Source organism: Rhineura floridana, chromosome 8 (genome assembly GCF_030035675.1).
Source record: "Rhineura floridana isolate rRhiFlo1 chromosome 8, rRhiFlo1.hap2, whole genome shotgun sequence".
In the NCBI taxonomy this organism is placed as follows: domain Eukaryota; kingdom Metazoa; phylum Chordata; class Lepidosauria; order Squamata; family Rhineuridae; genus Rhineura; species Rhineura floridana.
In genome coordinates this window covers 73,780,410-73,807,337 of record NC_084487.1, presented here as the reverse complement: position 1 = coordinate 73,807,337, position 26,928 = coordinate 73,780,410, and the positions used below count along the sequence as shown (strand labels likewise).

The window sequence follows — 26,928 nt, the reverse complement described above, 5'->3', positions numbered from 1 at the left end:
GCGGGCCGGGCTTTGGGGGACACGGATGCCGCGGAGGAGCGTACGACTGGGTGGTGCAGCTGCTGCCTCTGCCGCTGCTTGCAAGGAGACGGCGGCTGCCGGCGATCGGAGAGGCCGAGGCGGAGAAGCGGAGGAGGCGAAGATCAGGAGGAGCCGCGGCAGCCCTGAAATGTATTCCCCTCTCCCTCCTCTCCAGCGGCCATGTTAACCACCAGGAAACCTTCTGCCAGTGCTGCTGGGGCTGGAGGAGCCGGAGGAGCCGCTGCTGCTGCTTCGTGCCCCGCTGGTAAGGAGGAAAAGGGCTGGCAGCAGAGCCGAAGCCCTTCCACGCCCCGGCCCCTTTACCCCAAGCCCCGCTCCAAGGCCTAGCGGGGGCTATGTCCTCCCTCCTTTCCCTCTTACTGAGCTGCTCCTCCAAAAGTGGCTGTGTAGACCCACGTCTGCGCGTCGTTTTGTTTGTTGTTTGTTTGTTTTAACAATAAAAGGCTTTATATGCTTGTCCTGGAAACCTCTTGGGCGTCTCGAGATTTGGCCAGGTTTTGTTTCTGGAACCGGCAAGTTTGGGTCACTTTGCAAGTGGGAAGGGCATGTTGAATATTATTGTCATGTTTTGATTTATGAGTGAAGGGGCTGGGTTGGAATCTGCGCCGTGGGAGCGGTGAAAAGTTCTTGCGCTCCCTGTTCTGGAGTAATAACCGGGGGACGGGATGGTAGTGGAAGAGGAGGTTTGTTTATTTCCCTAGAGGCAGAGGTGAGATGTTGGAAATCGGATTGGATGAGTGAATTCCGCCCTCCCTTTTACAACCAGACAGTAGAGGGAGAGATGTGCCAAGCAAATCCAGTTTGGTTTCCCGCATACGCTTCTAATGGTTTTGGGTTAATCATGGATGAAAGGTTTAACTGGGTTATCAAGCGGCGGCCACCGCTCTTATTAACCATCTAGAATAGATGCACAGACTTTGCTCTCTGTGTGTGTATGCTTTGGTGCCACGTTTGTAGATTAGCTCCTGATGATCCCTCAGACAATATTGCGATGGCAGACGGAGGAAGAAGAGGGGGGGCGCTGGGGAGGGGGCTACTTTGGCTCCCTTTTCCATTTCCTGAACCACTTTCCTCCGCCTTTGAGCCGCAGCCTGCGTGATCCCGCTCGACTCTCCATCGCTCTCAGCCGTTCTTTTCTCCCTTCCTCCGCAGGCAGCAAGGGAGGAGGCGAAAGTGCTCACCAGTTCCAGTCTTCCCCGGGGATCGGCGCCAGAGGGGCCTCTCAGGCAGGCGCTGGGACCGGCCCCCCAACCCCTATCGCTTTGCCGCCGCTGAAGCCCAGCAGCACGGCCCACACGGTGAGACTGAGACGCGGTGGGGTGGGTGGGTGAATTTGTGATTTGCCATGGGAGGTAGAGCCGGCCAACCCTTCACCCCTCCAGGCCTCCCTCCCTCCACTTTCCTCCATTCTCAAAATACTGTGCCAGCCTCTCATAAGCCTTCCTCCTCCCCCGCTGCCTCATTCAACTTCCCCCTGTTGCTCCTCCTCTATTGGGTATTAATAGCAATAAATGGGCAAGGTACAGTCAGGCTGCCAGCCAGCCTGTCTGAGTGGGATCTGTGAATGAGCTAAGGAAGGACACCGACTGAGTATGGAGGAGCCCTATTAATTGTCCACGGCATGTCTCAACACGTCTTGGTCCTATTACCCGTCTGGTTTCCACAGGTATTCTGCTGAGAGGGGGAGGGGGAAAAGGCAACTTAGGGATTCTCACCCTCCTTGAATCTTCCCTGAGAATCTGAGGACAGTGGTGCAGTTAGATCATGTCAGACTCCATGGTCTTACAGGGCCCTACCCGCCCCTGTCTAGGTGGTAATGTGTATTTCATCATGGGCTTCAAAAGGTATGAAGCCAGCCCTTCCTGCATTTGGGGGCCCTGTTAGTCATTCTGCTAAGTGGAGCCATGGGCTTCTGCCTCCAAAGGCCTGCCTTGATGGCACCACCATGTAATGATGAATGGTTGTGGGTGGAGGCAGGAGAGCAGTGAAGTCAAGTTGCCTGTCCTGTGTGTGATGTAAATGTGTTTTTTAAAAAAAATAAAATCTGCTATGGCCACTTTATCCAGGGCAAGCAATAATTTCTTCAGGGTGGGTAGTTTGCCGAAACTGCCCTTCAAGCTGCCCTATGTCTATGTGAGTGGGTGAGTGACTTTTGACTACTTCTCTGTGAGTCTGTGCTCTATGGATTTCAAACAAAAGGAGAGGAAGAGAAACTACTGTGCAAATCACCACTGCATGGAAGGGTAGGTCCTTGTGGCTTTACTGAGAGAAGCCACTATGGGGTTGGGTGATGCAGGTCTTTTTCGGGCTTTCCTTCTCAAAATAAGGCCCCTTCACACTTCAGCACAGACTAGTGTTCTGTGGTCAGGTGAGTGACTGCTTTGTCATAAAAGAGTGGCCTTATGTCTCGCTGAAAAAATTAAGGTTTCCCTCTTAGTTGTCAGCCTCTCAGATTGATGACCCATTTCCAGTGGAACAACAGGGACAGTCAGTGGGTGGGAGAGTGGCATTGCAATGGTAAAAACAGTTAAACTAGGGAAACAGGTGGAATTATTTACAGGGCTGTGGTGTCTCACATTATCTTCCAGTTGTAGCTAATCTGCTAGGAACTTCCCAAGCATGATGATTATATAGGGTGGAGAAAGATAGACATGCAAGTATGGGCAGAGGTGGGCCAGTATAATGGTTGTGTAGTCAGTCTTTGCATTGAACCTGAAAAAAATATGTGTACTTGTATGAAAGCACTGCTCCTGTATATATATTTTTTGAAATAGCAATCGCTTCTTTGGAGCCCCCCCCCCTTCTCTTTTTAAATTTGTTGAAGGAATGAGTGATGTAATCTCCAAGATGGAAGGTGGTTATGGGTGGAGGTGCTTAATTTATATAAATAAATAAAAAAGATTCTAGGGCCTATATTTGCCAGCAAGTGACAGTTGCTTGACCTAGAAGTCTCTTTTCTTCAAGATATGTGTAGTGGTTGTGGCTATGGGGAGAGGAGAAAAGGAAGACACTCTGCATATGTTCAGAGATACTGTTCTTATAGGCTTACTTGGCTTTAGGGAAATCCTTAGTACTGAAATCAATTTCAGAGTTAAACCTGGTAAAATTAAGACCTGATCTTGATGCAAGGGAGAAATGGTCCACATTTGGACATCAGCATTGCACTGGTTTCCAGTGTTCTAGTGTGTTAAAATGATCAGCCGATAACTTTAATTGCAAGGAGGATGCATACATATAGTGGATGCATACAAGTAGTGTGGAATACATGTAGTGTGCTGGCTACAAATACTGAGGAATGTTGTTCACATGGTAGAAGTATGCAAAAATGCATGCTGTTGGCATTAATGTGGTTATATTCAGATTCAGTGCAAGGCTACATCTTATTTAGAAGTGACTGTAGACCAAAATATTTTAGGACCATATTACCTTTTTGGAAGTAATAAGGGGATAAAATTGCTAGATGCAATGCCAGGGGGGAAAGCATAAGAAAACTTGCATTTTCTCCTCTGGATTTGTAATGACCATGAGTCCCCTCTTTTCAGTGTGTCTGGCTTCCCTCTGGTACAACAATCTGATTTTATTTATTTATTATTTGATTTATATCCCGCCCTTCCTCCCAGCAGGAGCCCAGGGCAGCAAACAGAAATGCTAAAAACACTTTAAAACATCATAAAAACAGACCTTAAAATACATTAAAACAAAACAACGTTAAAAACATTTTTAAAAAGCTTTAAAAACATGTTTTAAAAAAGGGTTAAAAACATATTATTAAAAGAACACACATTAACGAGCAATTCTAACACAGATGCAGACTGATGCCCCCACCATATAATATTTACCCCAGTCATGCAAACTTGGAGGAGTTGATTCCTCAGGAAAAGGTACTGTGAGGTACAAGTTCCCCTTGAATAAAGTTAAAGTGCAATTAACCCCTATGTTGTAGAATTCTCTTTTTAAAAGAAAATGCCATCCTGAACAGAAGATATGCTCTGCTACTTGTGAGTCATTTGTGGTTTGCATTCAAATTTTGTTATAGTTTTGTCCCTTTAACAGAATTGTTCCTAGTTTGATTTTTCTTATAAAATAAAACTGCAAGAGAATTTGAAGGCAGAGAGGGGAGATTTCTCAAATACCTAAGTGATCTCGTATGGGGAGGTGCTGTGTGCCATAAAAGAAACTTCGGCTTGTGCTCTGTATTTATGGCAACCTGTGTTGCTAAGCAGATGGACGGCTGCGTGTTATGAGTGGAGCTTTCTCAGACTATGTGGCTACATTCCATCTTCCACTATTCCCTATTGCACTGAAGCTCAGTTTCTCATCCTGTTTGAGGTGCTGTCACTCCCTTTTCTTTACTTGCTATATTTTTTGCTTTTGTTATCTCTCAGCCCATCTCTTTCTTCCCTAACAACAGTGAGCCAGTGTTCAGAACCCCAAGCTTGGCCTTGGGGGGCTGACATTCAGAACCCTGTTCAGTCATAAAACTCAATAGGTGGTCTTTGGCGAGTCTTTCTTGGCTTCAGCCCCATCTGTAAATTAGAGGTTAATGCCATTGGGATATTGTGAATAAAGCAGCACCACTTATTCTAAAGAAACTTTGTAAGTTTAATAATAATAATAATAATAAGCAGCAGCAGCAGCAGCAGCAGCATCTATTCCCCAATATCCATGTCCTTGCCTTATTGCTAGTTTGTCTTCAGCCTCCATCTGTTTCTGGTATCCATGCAACAGGTTGAAGCAACACTGATTTCTCTTGCTTGTTTTTCAGAACAACATGCCCTTCCAACTCTCATAACATTTTCCTTTCTTGCTACATGTGGGCATTGCCTGTTTTCACTTCACTTACATTCATTGCCTTCAGTGCTGTTTAAAATGTAGTTTATTCCTCTTCAGTGTAAACTCGTCTTTCTCCCAATCCTAAAGAATTGAGCCCCACTTCGTTGTCACCACATCAAGCAATTCTGATCTCTTTCAGACTCCTCAGGCTGATCAGCACATAATGGTCACCATGGAAGTTGTGGTGATTGTGTGGAAAAGCACCTGAGCCACATGGTGAAACGTTCAACGTAGACAACTTACTATAAAATCACCACTATCATCTACAGTTATTTAAACTGACACCCATATGAATGGTCATAACATGTAAAATGTCCCTTTAAAGTGGTGATATCTAAGTGCTGATTATCATCTAGTCAGAAGAGAGGTTGCAGAAGTCCAGACTGGGGTGGGGGCAGACAGCCAAGCTCCCAGAACTTTACCCTGTTATTTCAACAAACACTGGCCAAACCTCACCAACACCTCTGCCACAGATCCATATTTTTAAAAAAGAAAATTGTAAGTGATGGAATGCTTCTCTCCTGAATCTAATGCCCCTCTTTTCCTGTACCCACTTGCAATATGTTTATAATATGAAAGAGCCCATTCTTATTTTTAGGTGCTGCTTTCATTCAAAGTGAATTGATTTAAATCATAATTTAAGACACCAAGAAAAAAATACTGATTATGAAATGCATATGGCTCCTGAACAAGCATGCATGCTAACTTATTGCTGTAACAACTAAAACACATTGGTTGCAATGAAATAGAGCCTTTATACAGCCTAGGGGAATAATCCAAAACTTTGGCCATATAGCCCCACATGCTGTTTGAACTGCAGAATTATGTTGTCTTAAAGACAGGTTTTTATCTGGCTCTGCACACATACAAGGATAGTAAGAAAGATCACTTACTTGAAAGCTAAGGTTCCAGTCCTGTGTAAATTTATTTAGAAGCCTCACTGATCAAAGCAAGTAAGCATTGTGTATATTATTAGGATGTATCAATTGTCCAGAACTTTTAAGAAGCAAGAAGTGTTAATTACTGGGCAAAATAGTGTTTCTCCAGAAAGGTAATATGCCTTTTGTTGATTAGCGGAACTGTGAATATTCATATCTGAGAACTGAAGACACTGCACAATTTAAACAGGTGGAGGGCGTAAGATAGGACTGCGCAATCTTTATATGGGCTTAGAAGATCAGGAGTGGGCAAAAGACAAATCAAGATCTACCTGAGTGATTTGCAATAGATCAGCAAGTGTTTCTGACTTAATTGTTTAAACATAGCAACAACAACACATTTTTATATAAATTAAGAAAGCCAGGGAGAAACCACAAGTAGATTTTTGTGTAAAAGGATACTCCTTCAGCGCATTTCATTATGTTCCCCCCCCCAATCCAGTTTTCTGTTTCCATTTTAGTAAGCATTTGTGGCCACTGGGCGTTGGGCTATTTTGGGGAGTTTCCCTGCTGTTGGTTTTTTTTACCTCTGAAGATTTTTTCCTAAGAAGTCTGCAAACCTTGGGGGTTCTCCAGAGCCTGCTGATATTTCTCTGTTGCTTGTGGATGATGCTGGTTTGGCTATGGAAGGATCCACAGTTAGCTGTGTATTTCAGAAATATGTCATTTATTATGCTTAACCTCAGAAGTCAGGTATTTTTTTCCTACAGCTCTTTTTAAAACATTGATAAGCAGCCCTTAAACCAACTGTTTGTTATGTTAATTGTTTGTTAAATTTATTTGTATTGAGTTATGTTCATTATATTAAATTTAATTGTATTAAATATATTATGCAGTTCTTTAAATTGTGTTAAATTCTTTTTAAACCTGCATTTTTTTAAAAAAAATAAGCTTGCTATTAACAATCCGATTTAAATTTAAGAAATCTGATTATTTTTATGTAATCATCCATTTTATCCACTCCTTGTACATGATGAACCCCTTCCCACACCACTAAATGCTTGCAGTCACCCAAGTGAAAATGAAGCCTATTTGCACACACTCAGGATCACATAATGCCCCTTTAAACAGGATTGTTAATTATTATTATTTGTTGCATGTATAGCTTGCTTTTCCTCCAAGAAGCTCAAGGCAGCATATTTAGTTCCACCCCTGAGAGGTAGTGATAGTCTCACTGTTGTCCTACCCCTTATATATTCAGTTGATCATTGCAGTCTGGGGCCTCCTGCAAATACCACTTCATCAGGTTCGTTCTGTACGATACAGGAATTGTGCCTTCAGTGTGGTGGCATCAACCCTTTGGAACTCTCTCTCTCTCTCTCTCTCTCTCTCTGTGTGTGTGTGTGTGTGTGTTATAATTAAATTTATTATCTGCCCTTCATCAAAAGGTCCCAGGGTGGGTCACAACAATATAAAATACACTATTAAAGACAGTTTAAATTAAACAGGCACTGCCTCCATTGTCTTTTTGGCACATACTGAAGACCTTCCTCTTTCAACTATCTTTTTAAAGTAGGGATCTATATCCCAGGATGCATCTGTATTGGAACTGTTTTCAATGTTTGTATGTTTTTTGTATGTGGAATTGTTTTTAATTGTTTTATATCTGGAACTATTTTAATTCTTTTTACACTTGCCTTGTTTCATGGTTGTAACTGTTTTGTTTTACAATTGTATGTTTTATTGTTGTAGCCCACTCTGTGACTATATAGGGTGGGTAAGAAATTTAAATAAATAAATAGTGATTGCCAGGATCATCCACTGAGCTTCATGGCTGAGTAAAAATTTGAACCCAGGTCTTGGCATCCACAGTTCTAGTCCAACATTACTAATCACCTACCCTTTGGAATTCCCTCCCCTTAAATATTAGACAGATGACATCTTTGTTATCTTTTCAGCGCCTACTGAAGACCTTCCTCTTTCAACAAGCCTTTTAAGTGGAGACCTTATCCCAGTTTGCATCTGTGTTGGAATTGCTTTTTAATAAGTTTTTAAAGCTTTTTTAAAAAAAATAAGTTTTAAAGCTTTTATTTTTTTAAAAAAGATGTTTTTAAAGATGTTCTGTTTTAATATATTTTAAAGTCTGTTTTTATGAAGTTTTAGAGTGTTTTTAGTGTTTTTGTTTGCCACCCTGGGCTCCTGCTGAGAGGAAGGGCAGGATATAAATTTAATAAATAAATAAATCATTCTCTGCAACGTAATCTTACAGGGTTAGTATGTTTACTATTAATGTCCCATGAGACAATTTGAACATCAGAATCAGACAGTGGTGTGCTTCACATCTCTGAAGCCTAGTGGCTTTTCCCTCATATCTTAAGGCCTGTTCGGCAGAAACCAGCAGTATAGTTGGTTGGGTCCAGATTAAGTTAGCTGTGCTCTTTTCTTGCCCATTTCAATGAATGTCCCTTTGAATAGTCCCATTGAGCAGTGTGTATCCAATGCAATATCTTTTTATCTCCAGTGCATTTCAAATACAATTTCTTTTGGAGGCTTTTTATCTGCAGTTCTGAAATTGGCAGAATCAGGATATCACCCCTTCTATCTGTGGAACCTATATTGGAATACAGCTCCCATTATCCTTAACCATTAACCACTCTGGCTGGGGCTGATGGAATCCAACAACATCTGCAAGGCCACAAGTTCCCCATCCCTGATATATATAGTCAGTTTTAATTTCTAGAACAATCAGAAATATATGAATTCTCATATCAAAGTTAGCATATCTGTAGATATCTGCAAAGTAAGTTTTTTTGTGATGCATTAGAAGATTGATATAAATTGCAGCATATTTGTTGTAATGGTATTTGAAAATAAAAATGCACCAAAGAGAAAGCAACAGTCCAGTTCACAGGGCCTTTCCCCTTTTCTCCTTGTCTTTTTATGATAAGGATAAGTAGAAATTTCAGAGCAGTATTTTTTGAGTCTGTAAAGCTCCCTGTAATTCCAGTGACAAAGCAGAGATAATTACAATGTTAAAAACACTGCAATTAATTACAGTACTGCTGTTTGGAAAAAGAAGAACTCATGAAATACGGAATCAGCACTGAATATCCCTATTAAAAAGGTTCACAAAAGCATTAGAGACAGGAAGAGGAAAGGACAGGAAACACAGCAAAGGCCCTTTTACTTAAGAAGCATTTCCATGGAGATTATAGTTTTAAAAAGTTCCATGCATCAAAGTTCCATGCTCTTCTGTTTGTGCCCTAACTAGTTCTACTGCTCACATAGACACAGCTTGCAACTGAAATAAACTGCAATGAAGCATGTTTCACCTGATACCCCATATGCACCGCTATATGATGAGCGGCACAGCTGCAACCAGCTGCCTTGAACAGTCCTAGAGAGGAAAGTATCTCCTAGAACAGCCTTCTAGAATCATGTTTTTGCTTTCCTAGATTATTTTGTCCCGTGGATACTGAGACCCTAGCCCTGTTTTATAACGTAGCCTTGCTCTAACATTTTTTTTTTAAAGCATTGCCATGTAGGATGACTCCAGTGAGTGTATATACAAAAACATAATTTTTTGTTTGTTTTTGTAAAAGAGAGATCATCACTGTACCTTGTTAGTAGATAGCTCCCATAAGGAACTATCCAGGTATTCTGCACAATCTATCAATGAGAAAGTTGCAATGATGTCCTACTGGAATGAAACCTTTCTCACATCCATGCATTCATGGAGATCATATGAGACACATCTCCTCATTGATGCACGATATTATGTTGGAATTTGTTAAGGCATGTTAGGAGATCTGATGACATCATGGGATGATGTTTTGGGAAATTGCTGTGGAGCTAATAACTATAGCATATCTATCTACCATGGAAGACTTAATTGTGATAGGACATAGCACCCAGGGTTGACTAAAAACAGCCAGTCCTCTGTTATAATTTTCTGGGCACTTAATTTTCTTGAAGAAATTAATACTATAAAAGAAAACATTAAAATACAACAGGATGCTGTGGATTATTTCATATCTTGATAGTACAATTCTAGAGAAATTTGTTTTCTTTACAGGCAAATTGGACAGCTAATCAGTACTATTTATATTTTGGTCTTCAAAAAACAGCTTTGAGTATTAATAAGTTCAGGTACCTTTGGTCCCCATTAGAAGCAATATTCTTCTATTTTCCTTTTCTACACACTTCCAAAATTCTGAAATCTTTTTGTGCTATTTGAAATTTCCCACAATGGCTGTGTGGTTGAAAGCCAGGTGAGATGAACTTTTTACTGGGATTATTGGGAATTATTATTAGTTATAATAACACAAACATTAAAAAAGAATAAAAACAACCTACAACGCTCACTGATAATATGTATATAACAAAGATCCAACTCAACACAACTTTCCTTTACAGGGAAAGTTTTATGCGTCACATTGAACACTTAGCTCACAGTTTCTTTGCTGCTCAGATCCACTGAATGCGGTGCAAGAAAATTAAATTTCACAAGTCAAATCTCTCGATACTGTAAACCTTCATATATATTTTTAAAAAATCAGCTAGCTTATCTCCATTATACTGTTGGCTTGGATGCAATACCCACTTCCTGTGCATGAGCCAAAAGCACTTCTGTATGTAAGCATGTGTGCATGAGAGAGTGTGAAGAAAAGCCTTGCTTTTAAAATATAAGAATAATTTAGTTTGATAACCGGTTTAGGTTTATCAGCTGGCCTTATTTTAAAGTGTCCAGTTGATGCTAGGAGAGGCTCGTCTGCCTGTCACTCAGTGGTTATTGCCTGACTCCCTAGGAGCCCTAGCCATGAGAACTATCATGTCTAGCATGGACAAATGGTGTTTCTTCCAGATATACAGGAAAGCTTCACAGCCACTCTTTCCTCCTAATCCTTTTGATTCGTTAACTACTTATGTTTAGCATTGGTTAAAAGTAAGGTCATAGCTACATGCTCCAGAACTGAACGTTTTCCCAATTTATACAGGGACTATTACATCACAATGGGAAATTGTCTCCCATTGGATCCCTCTAATCATGTCTGCACTTCCCAGGAACTAATTGGCCCTCCTCAGGTCTTCCCTTCCCCCCCCCCCAAAGTATGCAAGATTACAAACCCAACTGCGTTGCTCTTGGAGTATGCTTTGGAACACCAAAGCCACTACCCTTGTATGTGGCCAGTGAGTTAAATTTAGAATATGCACCTAGATTATCGATAGGTAGAAGGAAAAAACACTGTTGATGTATTTATAAAAGTATATATATTTATATACTGCCATTTCATAAAATATCAGGGTCCTGCACAACAATATACAATAAAATATAAAACACCATTAAAATAGTACAAATAGTACAAAGTAATCATTAAAATTACTGGCTAATTAAGAAAGTCTTAAACAACTGCATGGGCTTGTCAGCATAAAAAGGCTTCCTTTTCTGTCTACTTTTAGCCTTTCCTCCCTTTGCTCTGTAGTGTTTCCTAAATCATAACTTAATTTGGAACTCTGGGCTGACTGATGAATGGGCAACCCAGAAACTTCTCCCAAGCCTGGCAATTTGCTCATGGTACAAATTGGCCCGGGAGAGTGGTGACTGGGAAAGTATATCATCTCACTCACAGATTTCTTCTCCCCTGTTTTGCTTTCCTCCCTGATTGGTACCCTCTGCCTGAGGTCAGAAAATAATTAGGTGGTGGTGGTGGTAATGTGAGCCCAGAAAAAGGGTGAAGGAGGATTGAGATGAGAGCCTGGGTCAAGAGGGAGGGGAGTTTGCTGACTTTTCCACTGGTCTAGACCCTCTCTCATGCCCCCAACCCCTCAAGTGAGGCCCCTCCAACCTACAAGGGGGTGTTGAAGTTACTGCTAGAAAGGGTAGAAGAAAAAGGCGTAGCCAGGCAAGAGAAATCTCGTGACCTTCTGGATCCAAGCCAGTGTCTACAGCAGTGGCTTTTAAATCTGTATTGAGTCCTCAGAAGCTTGTCATGGATTCTGCAGCAGGAACCATGCATGGCAGACAAGCTTTCCAGAAAGGTAGCAAATCTTCCAATCTGCAGCCACACAGAAGTGGTGGGGGCATTCTAGGGCACACTCTCTGGTCACTCAGGGGGTTGGTAGGGCCCAAAAGGCTTGATCAGTGATCCCCATGATCTGTATGACCCAGAATATGCTGTAGCACATGGAGATTCCATGGGAGAAATTCATGGGTTCCTCAGTAGAAAAATCATTATGGAAAGTTTGGACATGCATTTATTCAGAGGCTTCACCATCCATGTTGGAGGTAAAACTCATTTGTAAGAATTCATCCTTCTTCCTAGAAAATACTGATTCTGCTGAAAAAATATGTCTGGAACATGCATTCAGACAGGAAATATCATTGTGCAAATCACCATTTGTTGTGCTAATTTGTAAACTATTTGTAAACTGGACACCTCAAAGGATTTTTTTGCTGGTGTTTTGATTCTTGTTTGTTTCAGCTGCTAGTGAAGAAGTGAAACTTTCTTAACCCTCTGGGTGGGTTCACTTTTGGCAGCTGGTCATCCACCTTCTGTGACTGGCTAGGGGCTGTTCATTCAGCATGTGGTTATTGAGTATATGATTAACTTCCCCTTTCTCATTCATGTTTCTAAAAGTAGGAGAGGCTGTCTTTTCCAACATGTGCTCAGAACATCTTGGTATGGGAAGGAGATCGGTTCTGAGCTCCTGTTAGTCATATGAATTGTTTCAGTGATTTCCTCTCCTCATACATTTCCATGCAGCCCCAGTGGAATGGAACGCCACAGGGATAGGGACAGGCTGGATCCTGAGCTCCTCCACTCACCTGATGTGATATCAAGTGGCTCATTTTTCCTTTGTAGTGTAGCTTGAGTTCAAGCCATGCTGCAAAAGAAAAACCCAGCCAGTCCAAGTGGGACTTGAACTCATAGCTGATCAGCTGATCATTGGTGACTTACAAAAGCCAGGGCAGGTGGACATGGCTTGGGGAAAACAGCCTTGTGGGCCAAATTAGGATCCCCTGCTGGGCCTAATTAGGCCCATGGGCCAGAGGTTCCTCACTGCTAAAATAGGCAGTTCAGCTGCTCTTCAGGATTTTTAAAAAAGCTTTGTAACAGTGCTTCTTTTTGTTAGCAAAAATGCTATGGGTAGCAAGAGAATACCAGGAGCTAATGTGATATTTTCTATTTCTGTTAATTACTCTTTATTATGAGTGTACATACAGAGGTATGATCTGATTGATTTAATATCACAGGAGAATCTAGTTTCATTTCTAAATGTATGGTTAATAGGAAATTCAACACATAACAGCAAATCCAATACACACACACACACACACACACACACACACACAGAGGGAGAGGGAGAGGGAGAGGGAGAGGGAGGAATGGAGTCTACTCCATTTCAACACCTTGTGTTGGAAAAATTGTGACGCTCCCCAGGCTGCCTTGTGCAAGTGGTGGGGATGGCAGTTTTGTCTCCAGTCCTTAGAAGGATTATAGAGGTATCGAGGTACAGTGAGGTGGATACTGACTTGCAGTCATTTGGGGAGAGCTTGATAATCCCAACCAACTGGAGAGATGCACAGCTGTGGTGATTTTAAGGGGGCTGCTCTTTCCCCAAGACAAGCTTACAGATGAAAGGGTAACCTGCTATCAGTTACATAGTAACAACCTAACTTTCAACAGTGCAAAATTAGCTGGTGGAAGACAGGTGTTAGTATCTGGAAGGTGTGTCTGTTTTGTTTGTTTCCTAAACTAACAGAGAGAGAAATGCTTCTTCAGCTACGCTGCTCTGTCAATTAATTCTATTTGGTTTTACTTAATGCTATAAATAGGTCACAACTATAGTAGGACAGGTTCAGTGTGGTCTGGAAGGAAAGAAAAGACAGAGAAAACAATGATAAACATCCAGAAGTGTTAGAATGGCAAAAGGGGACTTGCTCAAAGGGATCCAAAGCTGTCAATCACCCCTGGGATCTTGACAACCTCATTGATCCCACTGCTTAAAGGGACCCTTTGGTGCACAATTAAAATGTTTGAACTGTGATGAACAAAGACCAGATGTGTTACTGAACCTATGTCCTCTTCTCCCAGGCATTTTAGACTGTGTTTTTAAATTTGTATATTTGTTTTTAATGTTTTTAATTGTTGTAAACAGCCCAGAGAGCTTCAACTATGGGGCGATATACAAATGCAATAAAAAACAATAATAACAATAACAACAACAATAATAAAAGTGTGGGGCCAAAGTGTGCTCTTCTGTTAATAGTAAGGTCAAGGAAAGCTTTCACCTTGGTAGCAAGCATGTCTGCACTGATGCATTATTGTTGGTTAGTTTAACTGGTTTAATTGCAGATTGGATAGTTATTTAAATGAAGTAGTGGCCAAAGGGTTAGCCTATCTACTATGCCCTGTAGTCTGTGAATTCTTAAGCTTTTTCTGCACACTTGAGTTCTTTGTTTTTTAAAAGTGTTCCTGATCACATCTACAGCACCTGTGTATGCACATCAGCTTTTTTCAGACCTCTGCATCAATGCATAGAGTCATGGATGGGATGAGCAGAGGATGGTCTCTCTATATCTTTAATATTCAGACATCTGAATGACTGAACAGGGTTAGGCCTCTGTAAACAGGTATTATATTATTTGTTATATTTTGTTTGTCACCTGACGTCCCAGGTTCTCTGGGTTGTGTACAGTTAAGCAATTTAAAACAAATCAAATCAGTGTAATACAAGAAAAACACATGCTAAAATACAATAAAATACAACCCAAAATACAGCCCCGCACAATGACAAATTTAACTTTACAGACAAGCTGAGTTTAAAAATTATTTACTCTTTTCAACTAAAGTTAAGGGGGAATAACACAGAGCAGATACTTTTAAAGAGTACTGGCTGCAGTTGCACTAATATTTGCCAATCCTGTGGTATAATGTCAGCTAGAGTGGTGATGGGCTAGTTAAATTTCTTTCACTTATGTCTAAGACTGAGCACAACAGAATTACAAGAGAATGCTACTTAGGGCACATTTTCATGACCAACATGAACATGGGTGCTGCTGCTCATACTGATGTCCAGCCACTGGTGCCACATGTGGAAGTGTTATGTGCAGATGACAAGGTGCACCTGTGTGCATTGATTCTAACACACCTTTTGAGAGCCTTGGTAAGCACCATTCAGAGCAGTCTGCAAAAGTCCTGCATGTCATGGCCATCTGTCATTGAGTTGGTTTGCATGTAACACTAAACCAAACCATGGCTTAGTGTGAACATGCAAGTGTGTGGGTTCCCAGAGAGGAGATTGTGCAGCCTTTGCACTCCTTTTCCCGGTCTTCCTCCAGCACTAAGTCATGGTTTGGTTTAGTGTGTCATCTGAACCTGGGCTCATGGTTTGTCTCCTCCAGCTTGCAGTTCCTCTAGAGCAGCCTTTCCCAACCAGTGTGCCTCCAGATGTTGTTGGACCACAACTCCCATCTTCCTGACCATTGGCAATGCTGGCTGAGGCTGATGGGAGTTGTGGTCCAACAACATCTGGAGGCACACTGGTTGGGAAAGGCTGCTCTAGAGTGAGACAAATCACAACACATTAAGCCAAACCATGGTTTAGCTCACAGCAGGTCCAGAGGAGGAGCAAAGAGGCCTCGTTTTCTTCTTGGGAACCTTCATATATTTGCACTATTCTGTTGGCTTACCATTATGTGTAGACCAGCCAAATGACTGCTGCTATGCGTGTACTGATGAGTAGAAGTGCATATAGAGTTCTGTGTATGACTCTGACACACACACACACACGGTTTCATTGGCTAGCAAGCAGTGCTTCTGTGCTGAAGTGGTTATGACACCTGAAACGTAAGTGGTGTCCCTTGGATGTACTTTTTTGTTGAGACTGGAAAAAATATTGCAGTGTGCCCATGGGTAGCATTCAGTGTGCCAAGAGAGTTTGGGATAATCTTGCCCATGCTTGGTATAAAGAAGGATCTGGTTTTAAAAATACGATCCTCTATGCTGAGGGTGCTAACCTTCAGACCTCACCATTTCTGTGTGGTTCCCCACAACTTAGCTTGGCCCACATTAATTGAGCCCCATCATGGTTTTCATGATTGCCACAAACCACATCTCTGCTAGATATGCCACTCTGCAAGAACTTTTTTAAAAGGTATTAAAGTAGGATCTGAGTCAAGAATGCTTCTTAGAAGGGTGATAGTAAAAGGAGAATGGAAAGGATATTCCCTTCCTAGCAAGAACTTCCTTTATGGAATAACCTTGTAATTAGTTTGATGACAAAGATGGGCCACTTGTGTGAGAGAAAAGGAGTGGCTGGTGAGTCTCTGTGTGTGAGCATGCATGATTACTGTGTGAGAGAGGCAAAAGGCATTGGTGGTTTTGGGTGACACTCTCAGCCACACTAATCAAAGACTAATCAGATATTACTAGTATTTTTTCTTGTCTGCAGTGAAAAGCTGCTATTTGTGAGATATCATAATTTGAATTATATGTTTGTGGTTACAACTGAATTTTTCTTTCTGCATATTTTGCACAGAAACAGTTGAAAATGAGTATTTTTGTCTGCATATTACTATTGTGACATTAATCTCAAATGGTGGGATACTATTTTGCAACAAACCAGTCAGGGAATGCATAATGTCAATTTCAATGTTTCTTTCCAGAGACACAAAAAGCAGGAACCTAAATAGATCTGATCAACTGCTGTTGGTTCAATAGAAGGCATCTCATTATTGATTCTGACTCATTCTCAGTGACCAACACAATAATAATATTATAGCCAAATAAGTTTCCAGGAAATTGATGTAAAGCAAATAAAAGGCCACTCCTCTTTCGTATATATCTCTTTCTCCACCCCAACAAACCATTGCAGAGGTAACTGTTGCCAAAGATTTGAACAAATAGCTTTTAGAATTTTTCCAGATCTGGGTTTCTAACATTACTCTGCTTGACACCTTTTTTTAAATTATGGGGTAGTTTTGTGGCTGTGTGCTTGTATTAACTGAACTTGTTGAATGTGTGTCAGTGGAGACAAACCTTTCCCCCCCCTTTGAATCCCCTCTCTCACACACACATATAGAGCATGAACACTACCAGATGGGTGATCTTTGGATATGAGTGAGAATGGTGTCAGCCAAGCCATATTTCCTTGTTCTCACATGTACTGTGCTCCTGTTTGAGATAGATCCTCTAATCACAGTAACAGGTGAAGCGCATGTAGAAGTTCTACAAGCATAAATGGGATAAATGTCTGTGCTTTGTGTGGCACTCTGAACATATTGGGAAATATAAGTACCTTCACAATTTTCAAGCATATTGGAATAAATCACAAGGCAACCTCATGAAGTGCTGGCAAAATAATGGTGCCTTCTGATTTCAGAGGCCTTCAGATATTTTGCTGCTTCTGAAGACACCCACTGAGAGGAAACAGGGAATAATCTAGAAACCTAATAGTATCCTGTGACATAACCCTGTGGGATTCCCTTAGTTCTCCACATCTTCTCTTTATGCTTCTCCTCTGCTTGATGGGTTGATGCGTCCTCCAAATGTGGTGGGTACATGGAGAATCCTACCTTGGGGCAGGGATTTGGCTAATTAAAGTTTGGGTCTTTTTCTGTATTGCCCTATGATTCAAAAGCACATATTACTGCAATTCATAAGCTTGTTCTCTTGCATCAACAGAGGATGTTCAACAGAAGCTGCTTTTTATGTTTTTGAAAGACAGTTTTTTTAAAAAGTAATTTTGGTATTGTGGGAAGCAGTACAGACTACTTTTATAGATTAGTAATCTCCAGATTACAAGGTATGTTGAGTTGCCAAAAATGTGTGAGGCTGTGAAACAGTGAGCATTGAAGCTAGATTTATATTTTTGTATTTGGAACCACTCTGGAAACTTCATGTTGGAGAATTAGGGTTAGAGGTATCAGATGTTATATAAACCAATAACAATACAACATTAGGGGGTCAACTAAGAAGAAGCATGCACAGTTTCTGGATAGAAGACCAGGCCAGTGAGCATTTGGAGAGCCCAATGGGTTGGATCCAGACCTTTTTCCTTTCACAGAAGGGATTGATCCAGTGGGGGAAGGCAATTTTTGCTGATTTTCCTTCCTGCACCATGACACACATTGTTCTAGATGGTCCACTGACCCCTTGGAGAAGATTTTCAGGGGGTTGCAGCAGGGCTGTGGAGTCGTGGAGTCGGAGTCTGATTCGGAATCAAGTTTGGGTGGAGTCAGAGTCGGTAGAAATGTACCGACTCCGGCTTCAAAATAAATTTTGATTGACAATTTTTTTAAAATACAAATTCAGAATGTCAAAGAAGCTTCCCATGAAGTCAGCTGTAGTTGAGCATTTCACTATAACTCAAGATGGAAAACATTTTGTGTGTCAGTGTATGACACAGGACCCAGATGAAGACAAATGCTGTGATGCCAAGATCAGCGTATATTCAGGCAGCGATAAAAATGTCCACTCGGGTCCTGCTTGCGGGCTTCCCCCAGGCACCTGGTTGGCCACTGTGAGAACAGGATGCTGGACTAGATGGGCCACTGGCCTGATCCAGCAGGCTCTTCTTATGTTCTTATGTTCCTATGAGAGCTTCCAATTTAAAAAGACATTTACAGCCCTTTCCAGGGCTGTGGAGTTGGAAGCAATTTTGGGTGGAGTCGGAGTCGGACAGTAGAAAAATAGAGGAGTCTGAGTCGAAGGTTTGGCGTACCGACTCCACAGCCCTGGGTTCCAGGTGTAGTGGTTAAGGTGTTGGACTATGACCTAGGAGACCAGGGTTCGAATCCCCACATAGCCATGAAGCTCACTGGGTAACCTTGGGTGAATCACTCCCTCTCAGCTTCATGTAAACCGTGTTCATAGGGTTGCCATAAGTAGGAATCGACTTGAAGGCAGTACATTTACAGGTGGAAAAGTTGATAAATGGAAATTGGGGGGAAAAACATTTCCTTCAATGGGAAAGAACCTTGGATGGTAACCTAGATCCCATTGGTTAGCCTAGATCCAATCTAGTGATTTAAATGTGGTTTAAAGCCCTGCACTCATTGAGTGGGCAGGGATAGAAAAGTGGGTCTCAAATTTTTAAAAAATCCTATTCCATCTCTCATATTTATATTCCAGCCTGCATTTTTTTAACTGGAAAAATATGCTTTATATTTTAGGTTGGTGGAAATAAGCATACAATGAATGAGCATCTACATGTTGCCAGCCATGGGCAGATCCAGGTTCAGCAGCTGTTTGAAGACAATAGCAACAAAAGAACAGTTCTGACAACACAACCAAATGGGCTTACAACAGTAGCAAAATCAGGATTGCCAGCAGTGCAAGACAGACAGCTGGATGGTGCTCATAGGCGGCAGGGGAGCTCCAGCTCTTTAAAGTCTACAGAAGGGCCAGGGAAGGTGAAAGCCTCCCCTATGGCGCCAGAACAAGCAATGAAGCAATACATGCAAAAACTAACAGCGTTCGAGCATCATGAAATCTTCAGTTACCCTGAAATATATTTTTTGGGTCCAAATGCAAAAAAGAGGCAAGGTGTAGTTGGTGGTCCAAACAATGGGGGATATGACGATGTCCAGGGGTCATATGTGCAAGTACTGCATGACCATGTATTATACAGATACGAGGTCCTGAAGGTTATAGGGAAAGGAAGTTTTGGGCAAGTGGTGAAGGCCTATGATCACAAGATGCATCAGCATGTGGCCCTGAAGATGGTGAGAAATGAGAAGCGTTTTCACCGCCAAGCTGCAGAAGAAATTAGAATTCTGGAACACCTTAAAAAACAGGATAAGGATAACAACATGAATGTTATACACATGCTGGAAAACTTCACATTCCGCAACCATATCTGTATGACATTTGAGTTGCTGAGTATGAACCTTTATGAACTCATAAAGAAAAACAAATTTCAGGGCTTTAGCCTGCCATTGGTTCGCAAGTTTGCCCACTCAATTTTGCAGTGCTTGGATGCTTTGCACAAAAACAGAATAATTCACTGTGACCTTAAACCAGAGAACATTCTGTTGAAACAACAGGGTAGGAGTGGTATTAAAGTTATTGATTTTGGCTCTAGCTGTTATGAGCACCAGCGTGTCTACACTTACATTCAATCACGTTTTTACCGGGCTCCAGAGGTCATCCTTGGTGCTCGGTATGGGATGCCCATAGACATGTGGAGCCTGGGCTGCATTCTAGCTGAGCTCCTAACAGGTTATCCTCTCTTACCAGGAGAAGACGAAGCAGATCAGCTGTCTTGTATGATAGAACTACTGGGCATGCCTTCCCAGAAATTACTGGATTCATCCAAACGAGCAAAAAATTTCGTGAGTTCTAAGGGTTATCCCCGATACTGTACCATTACTACCTTGTCAGATGGTTCTGTAGTGCTCAATGGTGGCCGTTCCCGGCGGGGCAAATTGCGTGGCCCTCCAGAGAGCAGAGAATGGGGGACTGCATTAAAGGGATGCGATGATCCCCTTTTCCTTGACTTCTTAAAACAGTGTTTAGAGTGGGATCCTACTTTGCGCATGACACCTAGTCAGGCTTTGCGGCATCCCTGGCTAAGGAGACGTTTGCCAAAACCTCCAACTGGGGAGAAGACATCAGCAAAAAGAATAACAGAAAGCACTGGTGCTATCACGTCAATTTCAAAGTTACCTCCTACTTCAAACTCAGCATCAAAACTGAGAACTAATCTGGCACAGATGACAGATGCCAATGGGAATATTCAGCAAAGGACAGTGTTGCCAAAACTTGTGAGCTGAGTTTGAATAACTGATGCTGATAAAAACAAAACAAAAACTTTATGTCACTGAGCCTTATTCATATGAAAAAGTAGCTCAGATTTCTATTTTTATTTGCTTGGTAACTTCAAACATTTGTATTTTTTCAGCACTCACTTGAAATGTGTAAACAAATTTGGTTTTCATTTTATAAAAAAATAACATGGGGACAATGCTTTAAGTTTTTATACTTTTTTTAAAAGAAGTGTTTTTCTTCTAACAACAGTTAGCCTTACTATGGAAAATTAGTGTGGCACAATAATAAGTGTCAGTGGCAGGCCACTGGTTATCGACCTAACCGTCATCCATTATAGTTTGATGGAGAGCAGAGTCTATGTCCCTCTCCCACCCCATAGATGTTACTGGCATTTCTTGGAGTGAATTTTTAATACTTTCTTATTCCTGGTTTTTGTTATAGCAGTAGATTCCAGTCCTGCAAACATTTACCTGTATTTTTGTTTTGGTGATATAGAAAACATTCAGAGGTACAAATCAGACTCTGTATGACTCTTTTTCGAATGTGCATCCATAGTATGGATAATTAACAGATTTATACATAATATAAATATTTATTATATATCAATGAAAAAGTTGCATCCACAGAGGGCTTCCATCAGGCACACACACACCATCCCCTTTGCTTATCCCAGATTCCAAGTGGCTCTCTCCTGTCAGGTGTCCATGGGCTGCTCTGAAAACTATGGATTCAAGAGTAAGCCTGTATTGCCCTCCCAGCTTTCTATATACCTTGGGAACAGACAGGGTGTTAACAGTTTCAGTAGCTGGCTCCAGCATTAGCCTGTACAACCTCTGTATAACCCAGCTACCTAGTCAGTTTGGTACCTCGGGTAGCCTTACCTGCTGTACTTTCTGTCTCCTAATTCCCAGCTATTAGGTCCACTGATGCAGGCAGCCAAGATACTCTGATAGAAACCTCCCTCTCCTTTCCACCAGGTTCTGTACTGTGCAAATCCTAAGGCTGTTTCTGGCTTGGTAAACAGAATTCAGTTTTACAAGTACTACCCTTTTAATAGGCTGTGACTAACTACTGCAGGGATGGCCAATATGGTGCCCCCCATATATTGTTAAACTACAACTCACATCTGTTAAACTACAAACTATTGTTAAACTATGACTGGCACACGCCTGGAGCTGATGGGAGCTGTCACCCAACATACTGGAGAGCACTATATTGGCTCCCCCTAAACTACTGGGTTGCATCAAATTAGGCTCGAGTGTAGTTTAGTGTTAGGATTTATAATCTTATGCTGATAAACTCCTATGTTTAATTCAGATCTATCCATTAATTTTTAATAGTGACTTGTGAAAAGGGGTGGACATAATGTGTTGTATGTGAAAAGGGGTGGACATGCTGTGTTGGTTAAGGTCCAGAAACAATACCTACAGGATTATTTCCCTTGCTAAAAATGGATTAAGGCCCAATTTATTGGTTTGGCATGATTATCAGTGCACAGCAAAAATCCAAACGTTGGGTTTAAGACTTGTGTAGTCCAATCTTGTGGGGGGGCAAATAATGTGTGCAGAGTGGACAATTCCCAGAGTCCAGTAAGCCTCCTCCGCCACCTGTAGTTCTCCATCAGCAGAAGTGACCTCTAGTATCTATTTTCTTTTTTAAAAATTCTTAAAAAGTCTTTAGCATCCCTAAACATGATTAAAATGTTCTTAAAAAATGAACTAGCATCTATACTAGAATGTTAGATCATACATATAAAAAAGAAGATAAATGAAGGCAGAAAGAAGCCTGTTACTCTAAAATCAGTGTGATTTCTCAAGGCAAAATCATGCAAAGCAAAATATTTTATGCTGAGTTTAAGCATTCAAAGCCCAACATGCATGTTTGTATTCCTTTTTTCCTCTTTTGCCTTTCCCTCTTTTGTCTGGAAGTACTTAGTGATCTTTGCATTGTGTATTCAGAATAATAGTCTGGGTATTTTCCAGACATTTGTACAAATTTAATCCCCCCCCTCGACTGTCATAAGTCTGGTTTGCATGACACATGAAGCCAAACTTTGGTTTAGCAGTTTAGCATGAGTATGCAGTTTGCTTCTCCCAAGCCAAGCTGTGGCTCATGGTTAAGCCAAACCAAGTGTTGGACGGGGCCAAGAAAGTCATCTAATCCAACCCTCTGCCAATGCAGGAAACCTGCTGCTGCAGCATCCCTAACAGGTGGCCATCCAGCCTATGCTTATGAACCTCCAATCAGTTTTCAAGCACAATCCCAGGAAATTCTGCCGGGTATAAACTGTGGAAGAGCATTTCAGTGGGGCTTGCACAAGAGAATTTCCTGGTAGATTGTGCCTTTTGCCTGTCCGATGGATTATGACCTCACTGATCATCTTACCTTCAGAGCAAAACAGCTTTCTGAGGCTAACATTATTTAGCTTTTTATATAAACTGTATTCAGATTTTCTAAATGTAACTCTAAAAAGCAATATATGGTCTAACAACTAGGGTGCTATATTTTGCAATTGTTGCCAGATACATCTTTACATACCTGTGTACACACATCTGGGAATGCTAGGCTAATCAGGTTTCTCAGATGTGTGTACTGGACTGTTTAAACGTGTGCACGCAGGCATATTTTTCTTCTGCATTGTATGCGTTTGTTGCTGAAAACACCTATGTAGCACCAGTTTCCTGAAACAGTTGTATAGCACTGCTATTAGCATCTGGAGACATTACTTGAATATTTAAGGGGATGTCTGTGAGACATTGGTATACAGTAGGGCCCCACTCATATGGCAGGTTACATTCTGGACCCCCGCCAAAAAGCGGAACTCATTGAATAGAATGGCACATGATGCCTGAAAACCACCGTAAAAGCGAAACAAGCGCCGTATGAGTGTGGCTTTAGCCTAATTGTGTCTAACTGAGACCACTGCATTAGCGAAGCGCCGTAAAGCAAAGCGCTGTAAAACGGGGCCCTACTGTACTCCAAACACTTGTATGAAGAGAAAAATCAAAAGACAATTACAGTTTAATGTTACACCGTGAGAGTTCAAGAAAACATTGAAGGAAAGAGTATGCATTTATGTAGATTTGTCTATGTTGATTGTTTGCATTCTTACCGCAGTGATAAGTTAACACAGACATTTTCAGAAATGGACACCTTGAACCTGTTTACTTATTTTGTCTGTCACAGAAAGACATGCATTTTTGATCAGATGGTCAGGTAGATGCCAAGTTCAAATAAATGTTGTACAGCTAATGTCATTCATTGCTTTTTCCTCATGGGGAGGAGAGACAAGACTTAGGTACCAGGTTGAGATTTCTCCTAGGCAAGTAGCAAGTGAACAGAATACAAGCGAACAAATGTTGCTAAAATCAATGTTGTTTCACATATGCATTGACAATGATATTTGAAGAGTCTCAAGCTTAAATTAAAAGGATTGTAGAAGTTAGAATAATAAGAGATTTGGGTTGGTTGCAGAAAGCTTAATAATAATAATGTTGTTTATATGCACAAATCTAATTATAATACCTGAAAAAATGTCTTTAAAATAACTACTTAAAGCATAGTCCCCAGAGAGGCCAAGAAAGTTTCCGGTCAATTTACTTTTTTAATTCAAATTTTTCATTTTGAAAATGAAAGCAACAGGGGCTTTTTCCACTTTAAGTTTGGTAAATGGGCATAAATAAGTAATGATGACTTCTCAGGAAACATAATAATAAAAAAAGAACTCTGAAGAGACTTCTCCCCCCTCACAGGTAACTTGTGACTAAAAGAGGATGTTTATTAATGTTTAACAACTTTAGTTATTGGCTAATATTTAACCTCCCTTTTTTCTTTTTGCAAATGTAACTCCTTGTCCCCAAATGACACTAAATTATTTATAGTATTAAATGTACACGTTTCTATATTGTATGACTATGCATTCTGTGTGTGTATCAGCAAAGGTGGCTTTGGGGTCTGAGTGTCCATAGCTCCTCATGATAATTAGTTTGTTCACTTTATTTCATTGGGCCAGATGTTGCTCCCATGCAATTCCTCTAGGTGCAGTCTTCCCCTTTCACTTTAATGGCAAGGCAGTCCAAAACACCAAGGTTCTATATGGAGAACTGCATCCTGCATTGAAGCAAATGAGGAAGCCCTGGCATTCATGGGAGTTTGACATGCACCATAGTGCATCTGTATGTATAAGAAGCTCTGCATGGAGCTGTGGTTTCTCTCCCCACCCTGACCCCATTGCCAAAAAAGCCCATTATATTAAATAAATTTATGCATCCATTATATTTTGAACACAACTTGGAAGATGTTGACATAAAGCTAAATGGAAAAGATAATATACATGGGTCATTCATGAACTAAACCAACTAATTTTATATTTTTCAAATAACCAAATTTTAAATGCCAATGGTGCATTTGTGGTTGATTATATTCATAGATGCTACCGGAAACTTTTAGGCCAAAATACAATGTGCAGAGCTATTTTTTTAATTATAATGTGATGAAACCTCCTATATACTTACAAAAAAAAAAAAGAGGCAGCCATCTTGCAGTTTTCAGTTGCTTGGCTGATTTTTACTATAGCTTATTTATGATTGGAACGGGGTGGAGGGGGAGGAGGAAAGAAAAAGCTATTTTAAAGGATGTTGCTTTGACATGATTTTGTTTCTAAGGGCTCTAATTAGTTGGGCTGATAGTTGTTGGCTTGGAAACCTTGCTTAGCCTCACATGTTACCATTGTCTGGGGACATCTGAGCTTCTCTGCAGAAGTAGAAATAGCACAGTGTTGTCTTGCCTTTGGTTGCAGTCTCATTGCACCCAGTCCTTGCACCACTGGAGTGCCAGATAATCCTCTTCTTCAGTTGTGTTTGCTGATACAACAGGGCGACAACGAAGTGCAAGATGTGCAAAGAAATCATGGACAATTAAAATTGTGCCCTTGATGTTAACAATGTGCCTTTTGTTATAAACAATGCCATGTGGAGCATGCAACATTGTCTCTTTAACCCTTTGAATGCTGTACTATGTAGTAATGCTGAAATCTATTTTTAAAAAATACTATACTTGTCTTAAATATGTTTCCACAAGCATAATCTGCTAGGAGCCTCTCCCATGCATACACCCTAGTGAAATAAATGATAGTCCTACAAGAGTAATTTAGTGTACTCTTGGGTGGCTCTCAGTTACATCAATTGGCCATAAGCAAGGTAGGTTTCTGGTTAATTTTGCTCTGTGTTTTCAAGGCCTTAATATAGACCATAAGGCAATGATACAACTTAACGGGATTGAATACTCTGTTGTAGGAATCTGCATGCCCCTTCAAGGGTTAAAGATGGCACTTCATAGTAGTTAGCTGTAACCTTAACATCAGACTGATTTTTTAAAGAACTATTTTTTTCTTACGACAGTGCTAGACAGAATCAGCTGTATTTGTAAAAAGGAAAAAAATTACCTCAAACTGTTTAATTTTATAGTGAGAATGAATCCCAGGGCATTTGGTATGAACCAAAGTGCATTCCTTTTCTATGTGCCTGGCTCCAATAACTGTGGCCAGGGATTTTTACAATTTGGGTGCAAGGCATTTTAATGCCACTTTCAGCTTGGTGAGTGGTTTGGGGGTCATGAAGGACTCCTGAAGAATGTTTTTCTTTTTTAAAAGGCATTTCATGGCTACCGTCTAGCAGCCTCCATTGATTAGAATGGGGCTTGCATGAAACCATGTGCAGATGCCATTGAAATTAATGGAGCCTGGACAGCAACAGTCCTTGGGGATTGTGCTTATTAAACTAGCAATGGGCTATATTAGAATCTTTAGGCATGTGTCGGAGTTCTTTGATTCTGTCTATTTTTCATAAGAATTTTTTTTCATTCAGAGATCGCTGGTAAATTCATTTTAAGATTTTTATGTCAGTGAGGATTTTAGCATTGCCCACTTGAAATGCAATTGAAATAAAGAAAGCATTTGTGAATTACATTGTTTCTAGGGGGCTTGTACATCTGTGCTACAAAACACATAGTAATATGAGGAAGTCATTGTATTTACTCAGCTAAACTGCTACAATTATGTCTAAGGTGTACATTGGATTTGTTTTTTCTTTTTTCCTTTTTTTAAATGAGCAACAACTTAGACACGTGACTGTAATATGCTGCAACTGTGTGTACTGAAAACATGTGAAAAAATGACTGAATGTGGATTGTGTATATATGTATGTAAATTTTTATGTGAGATGCTGCTGCTGTCACAGCCACTTCACATTAAATATGTTATAGTGGGTTTTAATCCTAGTGGCCAGTTTTATGATACATATGTATTGTATAGCTGATGACAGGAGTTAAGACTGTTTTAGTGAATATTTGTTACATTTATTGTTGTGGCCAGAGATCATTTCAGAATAAAATTTTATGTCCTA

At 40.8% G+C, this 26,928-nt stretch overlaps 1 protein-coding gene across 2 annotated transcripts; it reads left to right on the top strand.

Annotated features, from left to right (window-relative positions):
* Positions 1-26,928, top strand: DYRK2 (dual specificity tyrosine phosphorylation regulated kinase 2). Of its 2 annotated transcripts, XM_061639800.1 has the most exons (3): positions 1-286; positions 1,195-1,340; positions 18,931-26,928. In XM_061639800.1, the coding sequence occupies exons 1-3, from the start codon at positions 202-204 to the stop codon at positions 20,530-20,532; spliced, it is 1,833 nt and encodes a 610-aa protein (XP_061495784.1). In that variant the 5' UTR covers positions 1-201; the 3' UTR covers positions 20,533-26,928. The 2 variants fall into 2 exon arrangements, with proteins under 2 accessions (XP_061495784.1, XP_061495785.1); XM_061639801.1 differs by lacking the exon at positions 1,195-1,340 and having other exon boundaries at positions 199-286.